The sequence below is a fragment of the Ictidomys tridecemlineatus genome, chromosome 15, assembly GCF_052094955.1.
Source record: "Ictidomys tridecemlineatus isolate mIctTri1 chromosome 15, mIctTri1.hap1, whole genome shotgun sequence".
NCBI lineage: Eukaryota > Metazoa > Chordata > Mammalia > Rodentia > Sciuridae > Ictidomys > Ictidomys tridecemlineatus.
In genome coordinates this window covers 814,250-833,433 of record NC_135491.1, presented here as the reverse complement: position 1 = coordinate 833,433, position 19,184 = coordinate 814,250, and the positions used below count along the sequence as shown (strand labels likewise).

Here is a 19,184-nt window from a genome sequence, read left to right as displayed (position 1 = left end):
ACATGTGCTGGCCAGTGCTTTACCACTGAGCTACAGCCCCACTTTTCATTTTTGATGTCCTCAAGGAGCTAGAAGCTATTTTACCCTCAGCTGGTTTTGTAACATGAACACACACACACACAAGTACATATAGGTAACAAGTGTGAATAAGATACAGCAGTCCTGCTTATGCAAACACTGTAGCAGGGGGAGGCAGACAGTAAACCAGCAAATTATAAAATCTGAAAGAGATTTTTGTTAAATTTATTTTAACATAATCCTTTTACAGGTTTTTAAATTCCAAAAATATAGTTAGAGTGAAAATCATTCCTCCTCTCTGTCCCCAGACGCCTCCCCAAGTGTTTATCCTTTTGGAGACTGTGAGCATCGGTTTTTTCTTTACACAAATGGAAACACCAGGTCCACATGTGTTTTCACTGTTGCCCACACTAGTGAGGCCTCTCTGCCTGGACAGCTGTGGTCTCCGATCCACCACTGATTACTTTCCACAGTGTGTGTGTGAGGTTGCTGTACGTGCTCCCTGCAAGACCAACAGCACGAGAACTGGGCAGGGAGGGGCTTGTGTGTTTGGAGCTCAGTGGCCGCCCCACGCCCTGGAGCACACACTGTCAGGATCCTCCTGAAAGGTGTCTTCACAAGCTACATGAATTTCTCTGTGAGGGGAAAAAGCTCAACATATAACAAGGAGTTATGAGGGAGCTGGAAGGGATTCTGAGTTTCTACATGAGTTAACTACATTTGAATTGATGGACATCATGTTTAGGCGTTTACATTTTAATAAAAATTGCAAGGAAAATTAGAAAATCTATATGGTAATACTATTTGTACACGGTTAAAGTATGAGGAATTGAGGTTTTTAAAATAGTTTTAGTTGTAGCTGGGCACAATACCTTTATTTTTATGTGGTGCTGAGGGTCAAACCCAGCGCCTGGCACATGCTAGGCAAGTGCTCTACTGCTGAGCCACAACCCCAGCCCCAAGAATTAAATTTTAAATAAATTTTCACTTGTTAAAAACTCAGTGAATTTTCTTAGTCTAGCTACAAAGAACTGAGTTACTTTCACAGATAAATTTCCCCTAGTTCTCAGTAATTTCCCCTGAGGAATTTTCCTATTTGAAAACCTAAGGAAATGGGTAGGAACACCATGACTGGACAAGGACTGAGGAGAAACTAAGATGTGCGTTTCCACCGCCTGTTCCTCTGCTCCTGTGTTCCAATCTTGTAACCACAGCATCCCACGCTCCTCCCTTCAGGATGTGACTTTGAGGGCCAAGGTGGAGGGAAAAGGGTGTCCCTGGCCCAGCCACCAGAGCTGTGGACAAATATGATCTTATTGCCGGGTGTCCCCTGCCCAGGAGCACTCCATGCTCTGCCTGTTACCAGACTGGCCAGGTCTTGCTGCATCACTGGTAGTGCTACCTCCTCCAAGGGCGGTCCTGAGAGGCTGAGGGTGGATGAAGCCCACAGACCTGAGATATTTACAGGGTAAAGCAACACAAATGCTCATGAGGAGCAAGCCAAAGCAGGCTGATTTTCTGGCTTCAACAGTGGGATGGCATGTGTCCATCACAGCGACGGGAGGGCTGGTTTGGAGGGAAACGACAGGGTCTGGGCAGGTTGGGTTCCTGAGCTTTGCAGTACCTGCTGGGGAGCTGCCCAATGGCAGATAGCCGCTGTCTGGGCCTGGCGTTCAGAACTCAGAAGCACCAGACTTAGACATGGGGGCGGGAGACATAAGCCATGGTACAGATGACACCTACCATCCCGTCTGTTGTGGGACCCTGATGCTTAGAGGGTGAGGGGAAAACTAGAAGCCCCTGAAGAGGTGGAGAGCTGCAAGGCCGGCAGACCTAGTGGCTGGGGTGCAGATGCCATGCCCCGAGACCTGGCAGAGGCCCAGCAGTTTCTGTGCAGCAGCAGATCAGAGGGTCTGCAAAGCTGGTGCCACAGGAGTGGGAACACAGGAGGCGGGGCACTGTCTATCTGCACCCTCTGCCCACAACCTGTCTACCAGAAGTTAGAAGTGCTAAGAGTGCCGTGACCAGGGGTGGCCCTGTAACTCAGTCTTGGGTGACAAGACTTGGGAACAGGCAAAGGCTCTCAGGAAAGGCTTTTCTCTGAAGCGTCATCAGAGGGCTGTGTTGGCCTGCCCTTCTCCTCCAGTCTTGACAACTGGCGCCAGGGCTAGAGCTTCAGCACTCTTCCTTAGACCACGAGGGAAAGATGCAAGAACTGCAGAACACCCTCGCTGACTGGCGGAAAAGTCAGTCCTGACCAAGCCCAATTTGTTCTGGCCACTGGTGACTGGGAGCTGACACTGAATTCTGGCTCCACTATTTCCTACCTGCGGACTTGCCCTGGTTACTCTAGTTGCAGCAGCTGGTTACTTCTGCCCTGTGACTAATTGTCCTCATCTGACAGTTCACAGAACTGTCACTGAGCTAACCTGGTAGCTATGTAAACGGAAAGTCACCTGCTAATAATGAACCAGCAAGTGGCCTGGGCCAAGAAGTGAAGGCCCAGAGTTGCCATGAAGTCAGAGCTGGGAAGAGAAATGGGAGGACGGCTCCAGAGGGAAACCTGGGATGACGTCAGGGTCCTGCATCTGGGGTGAGAGTCCTGAAAGCCAGGCTGCCCAACAGAAACCCCACCACGTGGCCTTCCCAGCATCTGAAGAACAAGTGGTCGCAGGAAGCTCAGGGGCAGTGTGTGCTGATGCTCAGTCATCCTGTGTAGCAGGAGTCTCCCGGGGAAACTGCTCTCTCTCCAGCTCTGCACCCAGACCATGCGACAGTGCTTTTGCGGTTTGTTTTTAAGAACCAATTTTTACAAGTGGAGATGGGTCATGATCCTTCCTTTCAATTGCTGACGCTGATGGGATGCTTTAACTTCACTAGAAAGCAACAGCAGCAGGAATACCACATGGAGGAATAGCTGCGCACACCTGGGTCCTGGTGGCGAGGCAAGGGCTGTGGCCAGGGCACGCAGAAGCCCACAGCTGGCTTCACTGTAGGTCACAAGGCAGGCTGACATCTTCAGTTTATACACCCCAGTGCTGTGCCACATGAGGGACCTCACGTGACACATGACGTTCTTTTTTTTCTGGAATCGCGAGATGAGGGTCGGCAACCCCTGCTTTCCTCAGAACACTTGCAGGAAAGCAACATGAGGGTGATGTTTCCCACGCTGGACAGTAAATGGTCATGCCAGAACGTTCCGCTTCCTAGGAAAGGTCCTCCACTGATCTCCAGCAGAGGCCCCACAGGTGGGAAGAGCTCTAGAAAGGTGGCAGGCACATGATCTCGTGGGCCCTCAGCATGGCTCCAAGGCTTGGTGACAAATCAGGGCAGTCTGTCATACCCAAGCAAGGAGGGTGTGATGGGCAGCCCAGGCAGGAAAAATTTAGGTTATTCTGTTTCTTTCCTAACAAATAAAAGATGAAATAAAAACTAGCATGATTAAAGAGATTTAAGAAAAAAAATACTGACCATATGCTCTATGTGGATCTTGTTTAGATTATGATTAGAACAAAACAAAATTTATGAGGCAATGGGAACAACTGAAAATCAGATGTCTCATGACATTTGTTCAGGTAAGACAATAACAACACAGTTTTGAGATTCAACAAAATTTTATGATTTTCTTGTTTCATCATAGATATTAGGTAAAATGAAATTTTTTCCTTTACTACAATGACCAGGGGAAGAATACAAACAATGACCTTGGGGCACGGTACTGATTTGAACTCAGTCCTTAGCTATGTGCAAAACACCAACATGGCAGAAAATCCAAAAAGCTTAGATGACTATAAAAATGGCTTTGTCCTGTGATCAACTTGGTCAAATGTGTATTTTAAACTCCCTGTTTTTTAGAAATATATTCAGAAATATGATAAAATAATATTTTCTGGGACTAATGTAAAAATAATTCAGGGTAGGAAAGAGATGGGAAGATGAGTGGGGAAACAATGAAAATATATCATTCCTGTTTTAAAACTGTCAATGCTAAAAGGTTATTGAGAGAAATAGGTGGAGGGCTGGGGTTGAGGCTCAGTGGTAGAGTGCTCGCCTAGCACATGTCAGGTCCTGGGTTCAATAATCCTCAGCACCACATAAAAAAAAACCAAAATAAAAATAAAATAAAGAAGTATTATGTCCAATTACAACTAAAAAATAAATATTAAAAAAATAGGTGGGGGCTGGGGATATGGCTCAAGCAGTAACGCGCTCGGATGGCATGCGTGGGGCGCTGGGTTCGATCCTCAGCACCACATAAAAATAAATAAAGATGTTGTGTCAACCAAAAACTGAAAAATAAATATTAAAAAATTCTCTTTTAAAAAAAATTCTTAAAAAAAAAAAAGGTGGATTCTCTACCATTCTTCACACCAATTATGAAGACTGCAAAAGGATTTACTGAAAATTGGGAACTGTACTGTGTGTAAACCAGCTGATGGTCCCATTTGATAAAGCCAAACTTGCAGGATACTAGTACAACTTCAATCAATGGAGTTAGAGCTGAGAAAACATCAGCCACAGTGCTGGGCTGGTTCACAGCTTCTCCACACAGGACTGTGGACACCTGGGGTGGAAGATCCTTTTCTGAAAAGCTGCCCTGGGCCTGCAGGATGCTGAGTGGATCCTTGGCTTTGACCCAAGACACCAGGGCCTGCTACTCTTGAGTCACAGCTACCAGAACACCTGTAGCTTCAGTAACACTCGTATTTTGAGGCTGTGGTTTCCACAGCAGATGTAATCCCAGGAAGTGTGGGGGCTGCTGTCAGATGATCTTGGGGTGTGGTTGAAATGTGGCAGAAGCCATGCACGCTGCAATGACTGTGAAAAGCAGAACTGGCCCAGTGCCACCTGTGTGCAGGTGAGGACCCGCCCCCCAAGATGCTAACCTACTCTCCTTCACAAAGACACACATATTAACTGTTGCATACTTTAAATTTAGACAGAATTTCCCAGAATTGCAACACATTTTGTTTTATCCAAAACTTTTGAGAGTTAGTCACTATGGTGGTACAGAAATGCCACTCATGGTATTTGTGAGGACAACAGCAAACCTCACACCAGGGCATAGCAAAGGGCTGCCGCCCAGGGCTCCCTCCTGACAGGGCCCACACAGTGGCACAGCAAGCTTCCACACTGACTCGGTACACATCCTTCCATTACAGATACTTTTGTTTTATCCTTTACAAAATGGGCCACATACTGACTTCTGTACATTACACATGTGGGTAAGTTTTATTATTGGGGAACTCCTTTTAGGGAGATGGAGGAACCATCATAAAGGATCTATTATTAAAGGGTTTGATAGATTTTGGAGCCACCAATTTTAGGTGTTTGAGAAGTGTCGTTTCCTTGAAAGCCAAAGGTCACCGTCAGCACTTCTATCCCCAGACCCTCTTGCCACGAATGGACTGTGCATACTTACCACATTTTTTTGTACCTGTGGTCCAAGAGCCGTCTGAAGAGTTCCTCTCCTATGTGGATTCTCTGATATCAAACAACATGGAGGCGCCCATGGAAGGCTCCCCGACCCCAATGACATGCACAGGGCTTTTTTCCTGCATGATCTCATGGATGTCAAACAAGGCCAGGGCCCCGCCTGCTGGCTGCCCAGCCTTGGGCTGGTCCCCAGGGCTCTCTCCTGCTTTTGTGGGCTGATGCCTGCGGAGTGAGCTCCGGCCACAGCGTCTCCGGGGGCGCCCCCCAGGCTCCTCGTCTCTGGTGTGAGTGATCTGATGTCGGATGAGGTGAGAGCTCTGAATGAAGCACTTCCCACACTGATTACACCTGAAGGGCCTGTCGCTCCGGTGAGTCCTCTCCTCTTGAGTCAGAGGTGGGCTGCAGCCCAGGGTGTCTGCCCACACATGTTTCGTTAAAGCTGGTGTCTGCTCAAAGATGAGTCTCTGCTGGCACTCGTAGGGCTTCTCCCCGGCGTGCTTCCGCTGGTGCTGGGCCAGCGAGGAGCTGTGCCTGAAGCCCTTCCCGCAGTGGTTGCACTCATAGGGCCGCTCCTCTGTGTGGGTCCGCAGGTGCAGGAAAAGGCAGGTGGTCCGCGAGAAGGACTTGCCACAGACACTGCAGGTATACGGCTTCTCTCCTGTGTGGGTCCTCTTGTGTCGGCCCAGGGAGGAGTTCTGGTTGAAGGCCCTCCCACAGTCCTGACACTCATAGGGCTTCTCTCCCGTGTGAATTCTCCGGTGGACGGTGAGGTGTGTACTGTGGCAGAAGGACTTCCCGCACTCAGCACACTTGTAGGGCTTGTCCCCTGTGTGGATCCGCTCGTGCTGGACCAGGGAAGAGTTCTGGCTGAAGGCCTTCCCACACTCCTTGCACATGTAAGGCCTCTCCCCCGTGTGGATCCTCTTGTGCACGGTGAGGTGGGCGTTGTGGTTGAACGCCTTCCCACAGTCGGCGCACTTGTAGGGCTTGTCCTGCACCTGGCTCCTCAGAGGCTCTGCTGCAGGAGCTGCCTGCTCAGGGGTTCTGCGGCAGCTGTGGCTTCCACAGGGCTGAGTTTCTGGGGAGCCGGTCTGCTGACTGACTAAGCCCGAGCTGTGCTCTGAGCTGGGAACTTGAGAGTCGTAAGTACAGAAGTATTCTCTCCTAGAGATCTCTGGGAATGCATCTGGGTTGGAACTAAGGACACAGTTTTCCCCAAATTTGAGACTTTTGGTGCCTTGATTTTGAAGAGGTGCTTCCTCAAGGAAGAACTCCAATCCCCTCAAGGAGTCCTGGCCTTTCCTGATGGGCTGGCCCAGGACCTCATGCTCCCAGGCTCCCTCTGTTGTGGAGGGACAAGGAGTGTCCCTTGGGAGCCCTTGCCTTTCTGTGACAGGGGACAGCTCCTCTTCAGGAGGGCCCTGCTTCGGTGATGCCAGGCCTGTGGATGCCAGCTCCCAGCCTAAAAGAAAACAGAAGAACTCTAAGCATTAGTGGGGAACGACAAAGAGCAGGGCTGGGGTTGTGGCTCAGAGGCGGAGCGCTTGCCCAGCATGTGCAAGGCCCTGGGTCCAGTCCTCACCCCCATATGAAACACCAAAAGAACAATAAAGGTATTGTGTCCATCTACAACTAAAAACAGGAGCAGAGAAGGGCCACAAGACCCCAGGCCTGTTACTTCCTAGGATGCTTAGGACCTGCCCTGGCAAGGCCCAAAATCCTCCTCTATTTTGACCTCAAGGGCTCGGAGGCAAACACAGCGGTACACCTCAGGTGTCTCCTTAGGCCACCATAACTTACAACAATGCAGAGGTCTTCTATAAGACACAGGGAAAATATGCTTCCATGCCTCTCCCACCCCCTAGAGACTATCTCCTTCACTCCACAGCTCTCTCACCTCTTAGGGACCATCTCCTTCACTCCACAGCTCTCCCACCCCCTAGGGACTATCTCCTTCACTCCACAGCTCTCCCACCTCCCAGGGACCATTTCCTTCACTCCACAGCTCTCCCACTTCCCAGGGACCATCTCCTTCACTCCACAGCTCTCCCACCTCCCAGGGACCATCTCCTTCACTCCACAGCTCTCCCACCTCTTAGGGACCATCTCCTTCACTCCACAGCTCTCTCACCTCTTAGGGACCATCTCCTTCACTCCACAGCTCTCCCACCTCCCAGGGACCATCTCCTTCACTCCACAGCTCTCCCACCTCTTAGGGACCATCTCCTTCACTCCACAGCTCTCCCACCTCCCAGGGACCATTTCCTTCACTCCACAGCTCTCCCACTTCCCAGGGACCATCTCCTTCACTCCACAGCTCTCCCACCTCTTAGGGACCATCTCCTTCACTCCACAGCTCTCCCACTTCCTAGGGACCATCTCCTTCACTCCACAGCTGTCCCACCTCCTACGGACCATCTCCTTCACTCCACAGCTCTCCCACCTCCCAGGGACCATCTCCTTCACTCCACAGCTCTCTCACCTCTTAGGGACCATCTCCTTCACTCCACAGCTCTCCCACTTCCCAGGGACCATCTTCTTCACTCCACAGCTCTCCCACCTCTTAGGGACCATCTCCTTCACTCCACAGCTCTCCCACTTCCCAGGGACCATCTCCTTCACTCCACAGCTCTCCCACCTCCCAGGGACCATCTCCTTCACTCCACAGCTCTCCCACCTCTTAGGGACCATCTCCTTCACTCCACAGCTCTCCCACTTCCTAGGGACCATCTCCTTCACTCCACAGCTCTCCCACCTCCCAGGGACCATCTCATTCACTCCACAGCTCTCCCACCTCCCAGGGACCATCTCCTTCACTCCACAGCTCTCCCACTTCCCAGGGACCATCTTCTTCACTCCACAGCTCTCCCACCTCTTAGGGACCATCTCCTTCACTCCACAGCTCTCCCACTTCCCAGGGACCATCTCCTTCACTCCACAGCTCTCCCACCTCTTAGGGACCATCTCCTTCACTCCACAGCTCTCCCACCTCCTACGGACCATCTCCTTCACTCCACAGCTCTCCCACCTCTTAGGGACCATCTCCTTCACTCCACAGCTCTCCCACCTCCCAGGGACCATCTCCTTCACTCCACAGCTCTCCCACCTCCCAGGGACCATCTCCTTCACTCCACAGCTCTCCCACCTCCTAGGGACCATCTCCTTCACTCCACAGCTCTCCCACCTCCCAGGGACCATCTTCTTCACTCCACAGCTCTCCCACTTCCCAGGGACCATCTCCTTCACTCCACAGCTCTCCCACCTCTTAGGGACCATCTCCTTCACTCCACAGCTCTCCCACCTCTTAGGGGCCATCTCCTTCACTCCACAGCTCTCCCACCTCTTAGGGACCATCTCCTTCACTCCACAGCTCTCCCACCTCTTAGGGACCATCTCCTTCACTCCACAGCTCTCCCACCTCTTAGGGACCATCTCCTTCACTCCACAGCTCTCCCACTTCCTAGGGACCATCTTCTTCACTCCACAGCTCTCCCACCTCTTAGGGACCATCTCCTTCACTCCACAGCTCTCCCACTTCCTAGGGACCATCTTCTTCACTCCAAAGCTCTCCCACCTCTTAGGGACCATCTCCTTCACTCCACAGCTCTCCCACCTCTTAGGGACCATCTCCTTCACTCCACAGCTCTCCCACCTCTTAGGGGCCATTTCCTTCACTCCACAGCTCTCCCATCTCTTAGGGACCATCTCCTTCACTCCACAGCTCTCCCACCTCCTACGGACCATCTCCTTCACTCCACAGCTCTCCCACCTCTTAGGGGCCATCTCTTTCACTCCACAGCTCTCCCACCTCTTAGGGACCATCTCTTTCACTCCACAGCTCTCCCACCTCCTACGGACCATCTCCTTCACTCCACAGCTCTCCCACCTCTTAGGGACCATCTCCTTCACTCCACAGCTCTCCCACTTCCTAGGGATATCTTCTTCACTCCACAGCTCTCCCACCTCCCAGGGACCATCTCCTTCACTCCACAGCTCTCCCACCTCTTAGGGACCATCTCCTTCACTCCACAGCTCTCCCACTTCCTAGGGATATCTTCTTCACTCCACAGCTCTCCCACCTCCCAGGGACCATCTCCTTCACTCCACAGCTCTCCCACCTCTTAGGGACCATCTCCTTCACTCCACAGCTCTCCCACCTCCCAGGGACCATCTCCTTCACTCCACAGCTCTCCCACCTCTTAGGGACCATCTCCTTCACTCCACAGCTCTCCCACCTCTTAGGGGCCATTTCCTTCAATCCACAGCTCTCCCACCTCTTAGGGACCATCTTCTTCACTCCACAGCTCTCCCACATCCTAGGGACCATCTCCTTCACTCCACAGCTCTCCCACCTCCCAGGGACCATCTCCTTCACTCCACAGCTCTCCCACTTCCTAGGGACCATCTCCTTCACTCCACAGCTCTCCCACCTCTTAGGGACCATCTCCTTCACTCCACAGCTCTCCCACTTCCTAGGGATATCTTCTTCACTCCACAGCTCTCCCACCTCCCAGGGACCATCTCCTTCACTCCACAGCTCTCCCACCTCCTATGGACCATCTCCTTCACACCACAGCTCTCTCACCTCCTAGGGATATCTTCTTCACTCCACAGCTCTCCCACCTCCAAGAGGCCATCTCCTTCACTCCACAGCTCTCTCACCTCCAAGAGGCCATCTCTGTCACTGCAGAGACAGCCAGTAGCACTCTAAGATCTTATGGCTCCATCAGGTTCACCCCGCTCCAGGGAAAACTGCTTCTAGAAATTACACTTTGCTGCTCACCCCAGCCCTCGAACCCCCTCATCTATTTCAGTCTTGCCATGATGCGTCACATGTCTAATCTTTTAGTGGTCACTGTGTCATACAATTTCTTGATTCAATAGGTCTTAGGTGCTCAAAAACACATCTCAGTAAATGCAGGAGGGACTCCAGGGGAAAATGAGGGCCTGGGGCAAAATGAGCAATGGGATAGGAGGGGGCTCAGGACCACTGGCACCACAAGAAAGGAGCTGAGGGTAGCCGGATGCTGGGCTCTTCACCTCAAGCCTCCAAATTCAACTCTACACAGCACCCAGAGCAGGTGTAACAAAACACAACTCAGTCCACACAAAATCTTGTACATGAATGTTCACAGCAACACTGGCTTGAAATACACACACACAGACACACACACACACACATTTATTTTATATTTACGTGGTGCTGAGGATCGAACCCAGTGCCTCATGCATGCTAGGCAGGCATTCTACACTGAGCCACAACCCCAGTTCCCCCAGCACTGGTCTTAATAGGCAAAAAGTAGAAGCAGCTGATGAATAGATACACAAAATGTGACCTATCCATTCAATAGAATATTAAAGAATAAATATAAAAAGAACAAAGAATGAACACGTGACAAACTGGAAATCTTTGAAAACATCATGCAAAGTTAAAGAAGCCAAACATGAAGGTCAGACAGCCGAGTCCATAGACACGGAATATCCAGAACAGGCAAATCCAGACAGAAGTAGACTGGTGACTGTCAGAGGCAGGGAAGATGGAGAGACTGTGGGACTGGACACTGTGTCCTACCAGAACTCCTATGGGTCAGCCCTAACCCCTTATGTAATGGCACTAGGAAACAGGCTTTGAGTGGTAACAGGTCACAAAGGTGGTGATGGATTAGAGCCCTTGGAAAAGAGAAGCCAGAGGGCCAGCTTCCTCCCTCTGCAGCCACTGCACACAAGGAACTAAGTGGACTCCCACTCCAGAACCATATGGATCCAATGTCTGTCATGTACACCACCCAGGCCGTGAAACCTCATCTGGTAGCCAGAGTGACCAAGACAGCACAGAGAGGCTCTGGAATTACAGTGGTGAAGGGCGCAGTCTATAAATGGACATGACGACCACTAACACGCACACTCTAGACAGAGCACCAGAGTCCCGTTGTGGCCTCCGTCCGGATTTTTTCAGTTTTGCACTCACAGCTGGTACAGGCACCTGCGGGAAGGGGCAGCCTGCCTGTCATTCTCCACTGCGTTCCCAGCACTGAAGGCAGCAGTGGGTCCTCAGCAATGTTTGCTGGAGGGGCTCAAATGGTGGCTCACCAGCCCCGAGACTGACAGTGTCACTGAAGAGGTTCAACATGACACTAGCGCCAACTCTGGCCCAGGCAAGCACTGCCAGTGGGAAGGGGAAGAGGAAGACCAGAGCAGGCCACTCGCCAAGGAGGTCTGAGAAGGGATGCCGTAGTAGGCTGTATTGGACCAAACTGAAAAAGCTGAAACTGGGGCCACACAGCAGGACACTCATGCCCTGGGACAGCAGAGAAGCTTCTTTGTGGAGCCATGTGAAGCACGGCGGGAAGCATTGAGGCTGTGCCAGGCTCCTGCTCCAGCCTCAGTTCCTTGGGACTCCCAGAACTGAGGACATAGCCCCAGCTGCCTCCAAAACCAACTAGCCTTGCATTTGGGGGCCTCCTTGTTCCCAGAGAAAGCAGTCAATGGAGAGAGAGAATGAGAGAAAAGCAAGGACTGCAGCTGGCCAGGAGGTGACCTGCAGCGGGTGAAGCTGTGGCCACAGAAGGGAAATAGTAAAGAAATGAGGCAAGGGCTGGGGATGTGGCTCAAGTAGTAGCGCGCTCGCCTGGCATGCGTGCGGCCCAGGTTCGATCCTCAGCACCACATACAAAGATGTTCTGTCCGCCGAAAACTAAAAAATAAATATTAAAAAAAAAATTTCTTTCTCTCTCTCTCTAAAAAAAGAAATGAGGCAAGATGAGCAAGGGATAGGAGGGGCTCAGGACCACTGGCACCTAGCCCCCAGAACACGGGTACATCAGGAGCAGGGATCTGCCTGGAGAGCTTTCTTCTCCCTTAAAAAACAAGCATCGTGCTGTCTTCTGATAAAGTAGGTGGTGACTAATCCACGGTCCCTCGGGGATGCCAAGTCCAGTTTTTGGAAGCTGTAGATATGTGACCCTCTCTAGCAAAGGGATCTGCAGGTGTGATCAGCTGAATTGGAGAGTGGAAGATTAGTACCCCAGGGCCCTCAGAGGGTCCACACAGGACAGTCTGAGTCAGAGACGGGGATGTAGTGATGGGAACAGAGGTCAGAACGAGGTGCTCTGAAATGGAAGGACCCACCAGCCAAGGGACATGGTGGCTCCAGAAGCTGGAAAAGACAAGAAGATATGCCCCTAGAGTCACCAGAAGGTCCAGCCCTGACAGGCCATTCTGGACTCTGATGTCCACAACTATGAGAAAAAGAAGTGTCTCAAACTCCCCAGATTGTGGTACTTTCGTAAAGTAGCAATAGGAAACTAATCCAAAATGTTAAGTAAAAAGTACACTTTGCTCTCACATGAAGCTGTGAGATCCTTCCGACTGTGGAGCATTTACAACTGTCTGGATTAAGTTCTTAAGACCCCTTGTCACAATTCTGATACCACACCAGACCTGTGTCTGCTCAATACTTAAGAGCACACATCATTCAAAACCTGCCTCTAGTTGTAGCCTGAGACCTGTGAGTCAAGGGCAAACGTCCAGATGACGAGGATTTGTTTCTCATCAGCAGGTCTGGAGTGACAGTGACGACAACCAGTAAACAAGGAACACAAGATCTGCTGAAGATTCATCCTGCCCTACCAAGGAGGCACAGGGCATTAGGAGACATCGGGGTGGGAGGCTGGTCTGCAGGTACTGCTGACCGCACCCAGATATGGTGGGAGCACCAGGTCCCAGCCACAGGGTGGGCCTGCAGTGCCTAATCCAATCACCACAATCCAGATGCCCTCCTTCTCACTTTCCCTTCTGACAAGGGTCAGGGCAGGAGATAGTAATCAGGCCTGACCACGGAGACCCCCAGTGGATGGCTTTCATGTTTCAGATAAAAGGGGACAAATGAATCTTCCTTCCTCCTCCCTTCTTTCCTTCCTTCCTTCCTGGAGCACAGATGTGATGGCTAGAGCTGCTGTAGTCACAGTGTAACTCTAAGGAAAGACCAGGGAAATCACAGAACCATCAGCCCTGGTATCTCTAAGTGCCATGCCAGCAACAATAGCAGCTGACTCACGGTTTCTGCTTCACGAGAAAAATGCCTCTTCTCTTTTGAGCTGTTCTAACCTGGATTTCAGGTACCTAGTGCTAAGCACAATCCTTCTGACAAGAGAATAGGAAGATTAGGGAACAGGTTGAAAGGATCCAGATATACAAGAACAAAGTGGAGAAGATGAAGAGGCTCACACATTTGACAGGGCCTGCTGAGGTGGCTGGTAAGGTGGGAATGACCTCGGAGAAAGAGGGAGCAGAGAGGGAGCAGGGTAGGGCTCCTACTACTGGAGAAGAGGTGAATGGTCTCTGAGTTCATGGGAAGGACAGCTCAAGTGAGGTGGCTACTGTGCAGAAGCAGGTAACAGGGCAGACCTGAGGCCCCCTTCCAAGAGAGGCTGCTCTCAAGGTTGGCCCTTGGCTGCCTCTAGGCATCTGGAGCTGGGAGGGCACTGACAGGTGCCTGATACCACCCCAGCTGATAGGTGTGCTCTGAGTGTGGCTCTTTGTGACATGTGGTGCACCCCAGATCTGGAACCTTGGCCTCTGTCAAGCAGAGAGTGCCCATGAGAGCAGACCCAGGACAGTCTGACCCTGTCTCTAGCCAGGCTCCCTGAGCCAGGGGCACTGGGAGGTCCATGCAGGTGGAGAGTGGCTTCCCCTGAGGGACTGTGCCCTGTGTGCCTTTTCCCTGGGCTGGTTTCAGGCTGCGTCCTTTGGCTACAACCATCTGTGGCTGTGAGCATGACGATTCACATGCTGCAAGGCCTCTTAGTGCAGGGGTGGTCTCAAGGACCTCGAAGCACCACTCCTTTCACAGAATGCATCTCCAGTGACCACGTGCCACCTTCCCGGTAGAGTCTCACCTGGATGGCAGCCCTGGGCGACTCCTTTCCCCACCACCCAGAGCTCAGCTCCTTGCTCCAGCTGGGAGATGACTTCAGGTTTGGGAAGCTCAGGACCTGGAAACAGGAAAAGACACAGGAAGTGAGGGCTGCTCTGAAGAGATAGAACCAGGCCAAGCTCTGCCTACCAGGACATGTGTCACCTCGTGTCGAGGTTAAGGTTTGCACTGTGACAGAAAAGGCCAGATCCCTCCTTCATTCCCATGTGGGCCCACAGGGCATAAGGGCTGAAGTCAGACCCTGTAATGCAGGAAGATTCAGCCTCTGGAGTTTGCAGAGCAGTTCCTACCCACAGAGAGAAGGTGCCCAAAGGTCTCCAGCATCACATCCCGGTACAGGGTCCTCTGGGCAGGCTCCAGCTGCCCCCATTCCTCCTGGGTGAAGTCAACAGCCACGTCCCGGAAGGTCACAGGCTCCTGAAACATCACAAGCATTCTCCATCAGCTGGACCATCCCATCAGTGATCTCTGGCAGAGGAAGAATGGGAAGGAGAAAGTGGGCAGGTCCGTGTTCTGAGAGGATGTACAACTGAGTGATGTGAACCAGGTCTCACTGGACACCTAGGAGCCACTATGTGCAGGAGTGGGCTGTAGTACTGTGTGGACATATAAGACCACCCAGAAAGATTAATCACAACTACCTACAACTAATCAGACAGGTAAGGCTAGCCTAAACCCCTGGCTTTCAGGCTTCTGAGCTGAAGAAATGGCTACTGTTTTTTGTTACACAGCAAGAGCTAACACATACTAATACACTCACTGATCTATCAATACAAAGTGAGGCTCATCCTCCTCCCTGAAAAGAGGGGTGTATTGTCAGTGTCAGAAACTCACCTATCTTAGGGACCAGGCAGGCTCACGTGGCTTAAACCGGCCAGCTTGACAGCCCATAAGTGGACTTACCCTGTGAGCAGTAGGGCCAGAGGTTACAAGGAGCACATGCCATGTCTGAAGGGGCATCAGGGACTCAGAACTGACTCAATGTAGGGAAACACAGGACACAAGTGGTCAGAACTGCCAACGTCTAGAGACAAGGTAGAAATTAAGTTGGGTTTATAAATTGATACACATATCTAAAACATGTCCCACAAACAAAATTCTTCTTTGTGCTGGTTGTGACCACACTTGAAAGTCAACTATTTCTGGATCAGAGTCTTGACTTAGCTACTTCTTTCCCAAGAGCCAAGACAAAGAGACACTACTCGGAGGACAGTGCATAGTATCTCTGTCTCCCAGTTTCCATATATACAAAGCATCATTCCTTTGGGGTTAAGACAGGAATTAAATGGCTAAAAACACTTGCTATAATATAGGACAACTGGAAGCCAATGCAAGAAAAAAAAAAAGTTGGTTCCCTTCCTGACACCATACATACAAGTTAACTCAAAATGAAACAAAGATGTAAATGAAAGGTAAGAGACAAAAATATGAAACTCCCAGAAGAAAACATGGGGATAAATTGTTGGATTTGGGAAAGGATTCTTAAATATGAAACCAAAAGCACCAACAACAAAGAAAATACAAATAAATTTGACTTCAAAACTAAAAGATTTTTGCAGTTTCAAAGGACACTCTCAAGAAAGTTAAAACAAAGCAGGGGAAAAAAAAAAAAAACTTCACAGAATGGGAGACCACACACCAGAAATTCGTATCTAGAATGTATAAAGAACTTTTACAACTCAATATTAAAAGGACAACCCAATTAAAATAGTAAAAGAATCTGAAAAAGACATTTCTGCAAGAAAGAGACACAAATGACAAATAAGCACATGAAAAGATGCTCAACATTAGTCATCAAGGAAATACAATTCAAAACCACACAAGAGGGCTGGGGATGTGGCTCAAGCGGTAGCACATTCCATTCGCCTGGCATGCATCGGGCGTTGGGATTCTCAGCACCACATAAAAATAAAATAAAGATGTTGTGTCCAATGAAAACTAAAAAATAAATATTAAAAAATTCTCTCTCTCTCTCTCAAAAAAAAAAATCCACAAAACCACACAAGAGGGCTGGGGTTGTGGCTCAGAGGTAGAGCACTTGCCTAGCATGTGAGGCATGGGGTTTGATCCTCAGCACCCCATATAAATAAATAAAATAAAATAAAGATACTGTGTCCATCTACAACTAAAAAAATAAAATAAAATAAAAACCACAAGAAAAACTTCAATAAAGAAAGGTAATTCCTTTTAGAAAAATTTAAGTGGGTTTAAAGATGCTAAAGAAAATTGTGGTTCTGACATGAAACACAAAGAACCTTTGGCTGGTCATAGAGGTTCCTCTGATTCTGCTCAGAACATCTGCCAACACATCCGAAAACTGGCAATCCGAGGCCACCGATAGTTTCCCTTTGTGAACCAAACCACAGTTTGCCCATAAACAAATCAACCACACACGCGGGAAGAACGCAGTTTCGAAGTGGCAGAGCTCGAGGAGCTAAGGCTCGGTGGGTTCCTGCTAAGCGGAGGTAGCATCCAGTCTGGGGCTTGGATGGTCAATTGGCCTTGCAGCCGCCCAGGCCGCTGGCCCCGGAGCCCCGCGGGTGACTGGGGCCCTGGTGCGCAGGGACCTGGCCTCCCCTCAGCAGACTCACTCCAAGGAGGGGGCTTCGCAGCTCCGGGGCCGGGGGTCGTCTGCTGACCCCAGGAGCTTCAGCAAGTTCGTGCGACAGTAGTGTCCAACGCACTCTGCCCGCCAGTCACCGAGCTGTCACCGCGGACACGGAAAGCCAGCCCCGGGCCCCGAGAGCGTGCGCCCGAGAGCGTGCGCCCGAGCGCGCGGCCCGGGCCGGTCCCCGGCTGCACAGCCGCTGCCCCGCAGGAGGGCGTCGCGGTCGCCTCCGGCCTCGCGGGCGCGGGGCTGCAGGCCAGTAGCCACCGGGACGCCGGGCCTGGGGCCCGCTGCCGTCGTTAGGGTTGTTACCTGAAGCCGTGCCGCCGCTGGCCGCGCAGCCATCGCAACCGCTGCCGCTTCGTGTTCGGAGTCCATCCTGGGCGAAAGGATCGAGCACCGAAGCCCGAAGCGACCCCCAAGCTAGAGTGCCGCGACCCCCAAGCTACAGTGCCTCCCCACCAAGGGGCCCACCCGACCAGCCGCCCGCAGGACAATGGCGACCACGCCTGTGACGCTGTGACTACAACTCCCAGAAGGCCACGCAGCGCGCCGCCGTGACGGGCCAATGGGAGTCACGGCCCGCAGGGCCTTTGGCCAATGGGACGTTAGTTCCCCCCTTAACCAATAGGAGGTCTCGCCCGTGGGCTCTTCGGCCAATGGGGGAGTTGGCTGAACCCGCGGGCTCCGAGGCCGCTGCAGTGTCAGGGTCTGCGCAATGGCTAGAGCGGCCTGCAGCCCCAGGGGCTAGGTCTGGCTCCGCACCGCCTCCCAGCGCCAGCTTGAGCCAGTGGTCTGGGACGGTCCCGTGGTAGGTCGGTGCAGCCCTTCGTGCTGCAGGCAGACACCTGGGCTTTTCCCTTTACTCCTATTCGGGAGAAAGAGGAGAGAGAGAGAGAGAGAGAGAGAGAGAGAGAGAGAGAGAGAGAGAGAGAGAGAGAGAGAGAGAAGGGAAAGAGAGAGAGAGAGAGAAGGGAAAGAGAGAAAAGAAGGGGGTGTGAGAAAAAGCAAAAGCAAGAGAAGAAAGAGAGCAAGAGAGAGGGGCCTGGCAGGAGGGAGTTTTTATAGCCAAAATCTAATGGGGTCTCTGGGTCTGCAAGCTGCCTTGTTGGCATACAATGATTGGATCACACAGTAGTTGCTAAGGGTGTCATCTTCTGCCTTCAGGCAGATGGGGCAGGGGTCAGATGTGGGTTTCCTTTTCACCAGATAGGTGGGGGTTGAGTGTTGAGTGGGGTCGAGTGTTCAGCTTTGTTGCAAACAGGTAATAAAGGACCAGGGGGGTTTGAGTGCCCGGGTTATCCTGCAGCTAACATTCATTCAGCATGCCCTGCAGATGTACTGCCAGATTCGTGGGACCCCAATAGACCTCCAGGAGCTGAATCCGATGCAATCACACAACTTTATTGCAAGCTCAAGCCTGGACTCACAACCGTTTGCGACGCAGCGGTCCCAGGGAGTGAGTCCTGATCCTTTGTTCAGTGAGATTTTATAGGTTCTGGGGGGATACTCTATGTGTCACAGCATCACACAGCAAATCATTCCATACCGCGGGAAAATCAAACAACAACTCTTAACATTGATTAGCACATTCAATGGCGGGAACAAGTTGGGTAGTACAAGAGCAGGATGGGTATGTGCTTATGAGAAACTAATGTGACTCCATTTTAAAAAATAAATAACAGCAGTTTCTATCTCAAGGCCTGTCCTAAGGAAGGGGGCGTGACCCTTGTCCTTGGAAAACCCACAGAGCACTCCTAAGCACATACCCACCCTGCTGAGTTGTTTGTCTGTAAATAACAGGAGAGGTCTGAGGTGCCAGGTGTCCCTGACTCAGTCAGGCTAGGTGAGGACCCATAGCAACCCCCTAGCAACCTCTAATCAGCATTAGACAGGGAAATACCTGGGATGCCAGATGACCCCCCAGTAGTTTATGGTGGTTGATAACAAGTTGGGAAACCATGTAGTTTAGCACGTACACCCCTCGTGGCCTAAACCAATCAGTTCAAAGGAATCCCCCTCTTGTACTAACTAATAACCCCTACCCATCTTGTTCCTGCCATTGAATGTGCTAATCAATGCTAAGTTGTTGTTTGACTTCCCCAGTATGGAATGATTTGCTGTGTGATGCTGTGACACATAGAGTATCCCCCCAAAACCTGTAGAATCTCACTGAACAAAGGACCG

At 51.1% G+C, this 19,184-nt stretch overlaps 1 protein-coding gene across 6 annotated transcripts; it reads right to left on the bottom strand.

The window, feature by feature from the left end:
- Positions 1 to 227: 227 nt before the first annotated feature.
- Znf8 (zinc finger protein 8) lies at positions 228 to 17,523 on the bottom strand. 6 transcript variants are annotated; one of them, XM_040290863.2, is made up of 6 exons: positions 17,310 to 17,521; positions 15,293 to 15,413; positions 14,680 to 14,806; positions 14,352 to 14,447; positions 5,441 to 6,916; positions 228 to 3,424 (listed from the first exon to the last, which is right to left on the bottom strand). In XM_040290863.2, exons 2-5 carry the CDS (start codon positions 15,347 to 15,349, stop codon positions 5,490 to 5,492), a joined length of 1,707 nt encoding a protein of 568 aa, XP_040146797.2. In that variant the 5' UTR covers positions 15,350 to 15,413; positions 17,310 to 17,521; the 3' UTR covers positions 228 to 3,424; positions 5,441 to 5,489. The 6 variants fall into 6 exon arrangements, with proteins under 6 accessions (XP_040146797.2, XP_005342708.2, XP_021577231.2 ...); XM_005342651.5 differs by lacking the exon at positions 15,293 to 15,413 and having other exon boundaries at positions 17,310 to 17,523; XM_021721556.3 differs by lacking the exon at positions 15,293 to 15,413 and having other exon boundaries at positions 5,456 to 6,916; positions 17,310 to 17,523.
- Between the last annotated feature and the right edge of the window lie 1,661 nt (positions 17,524 to 19,184).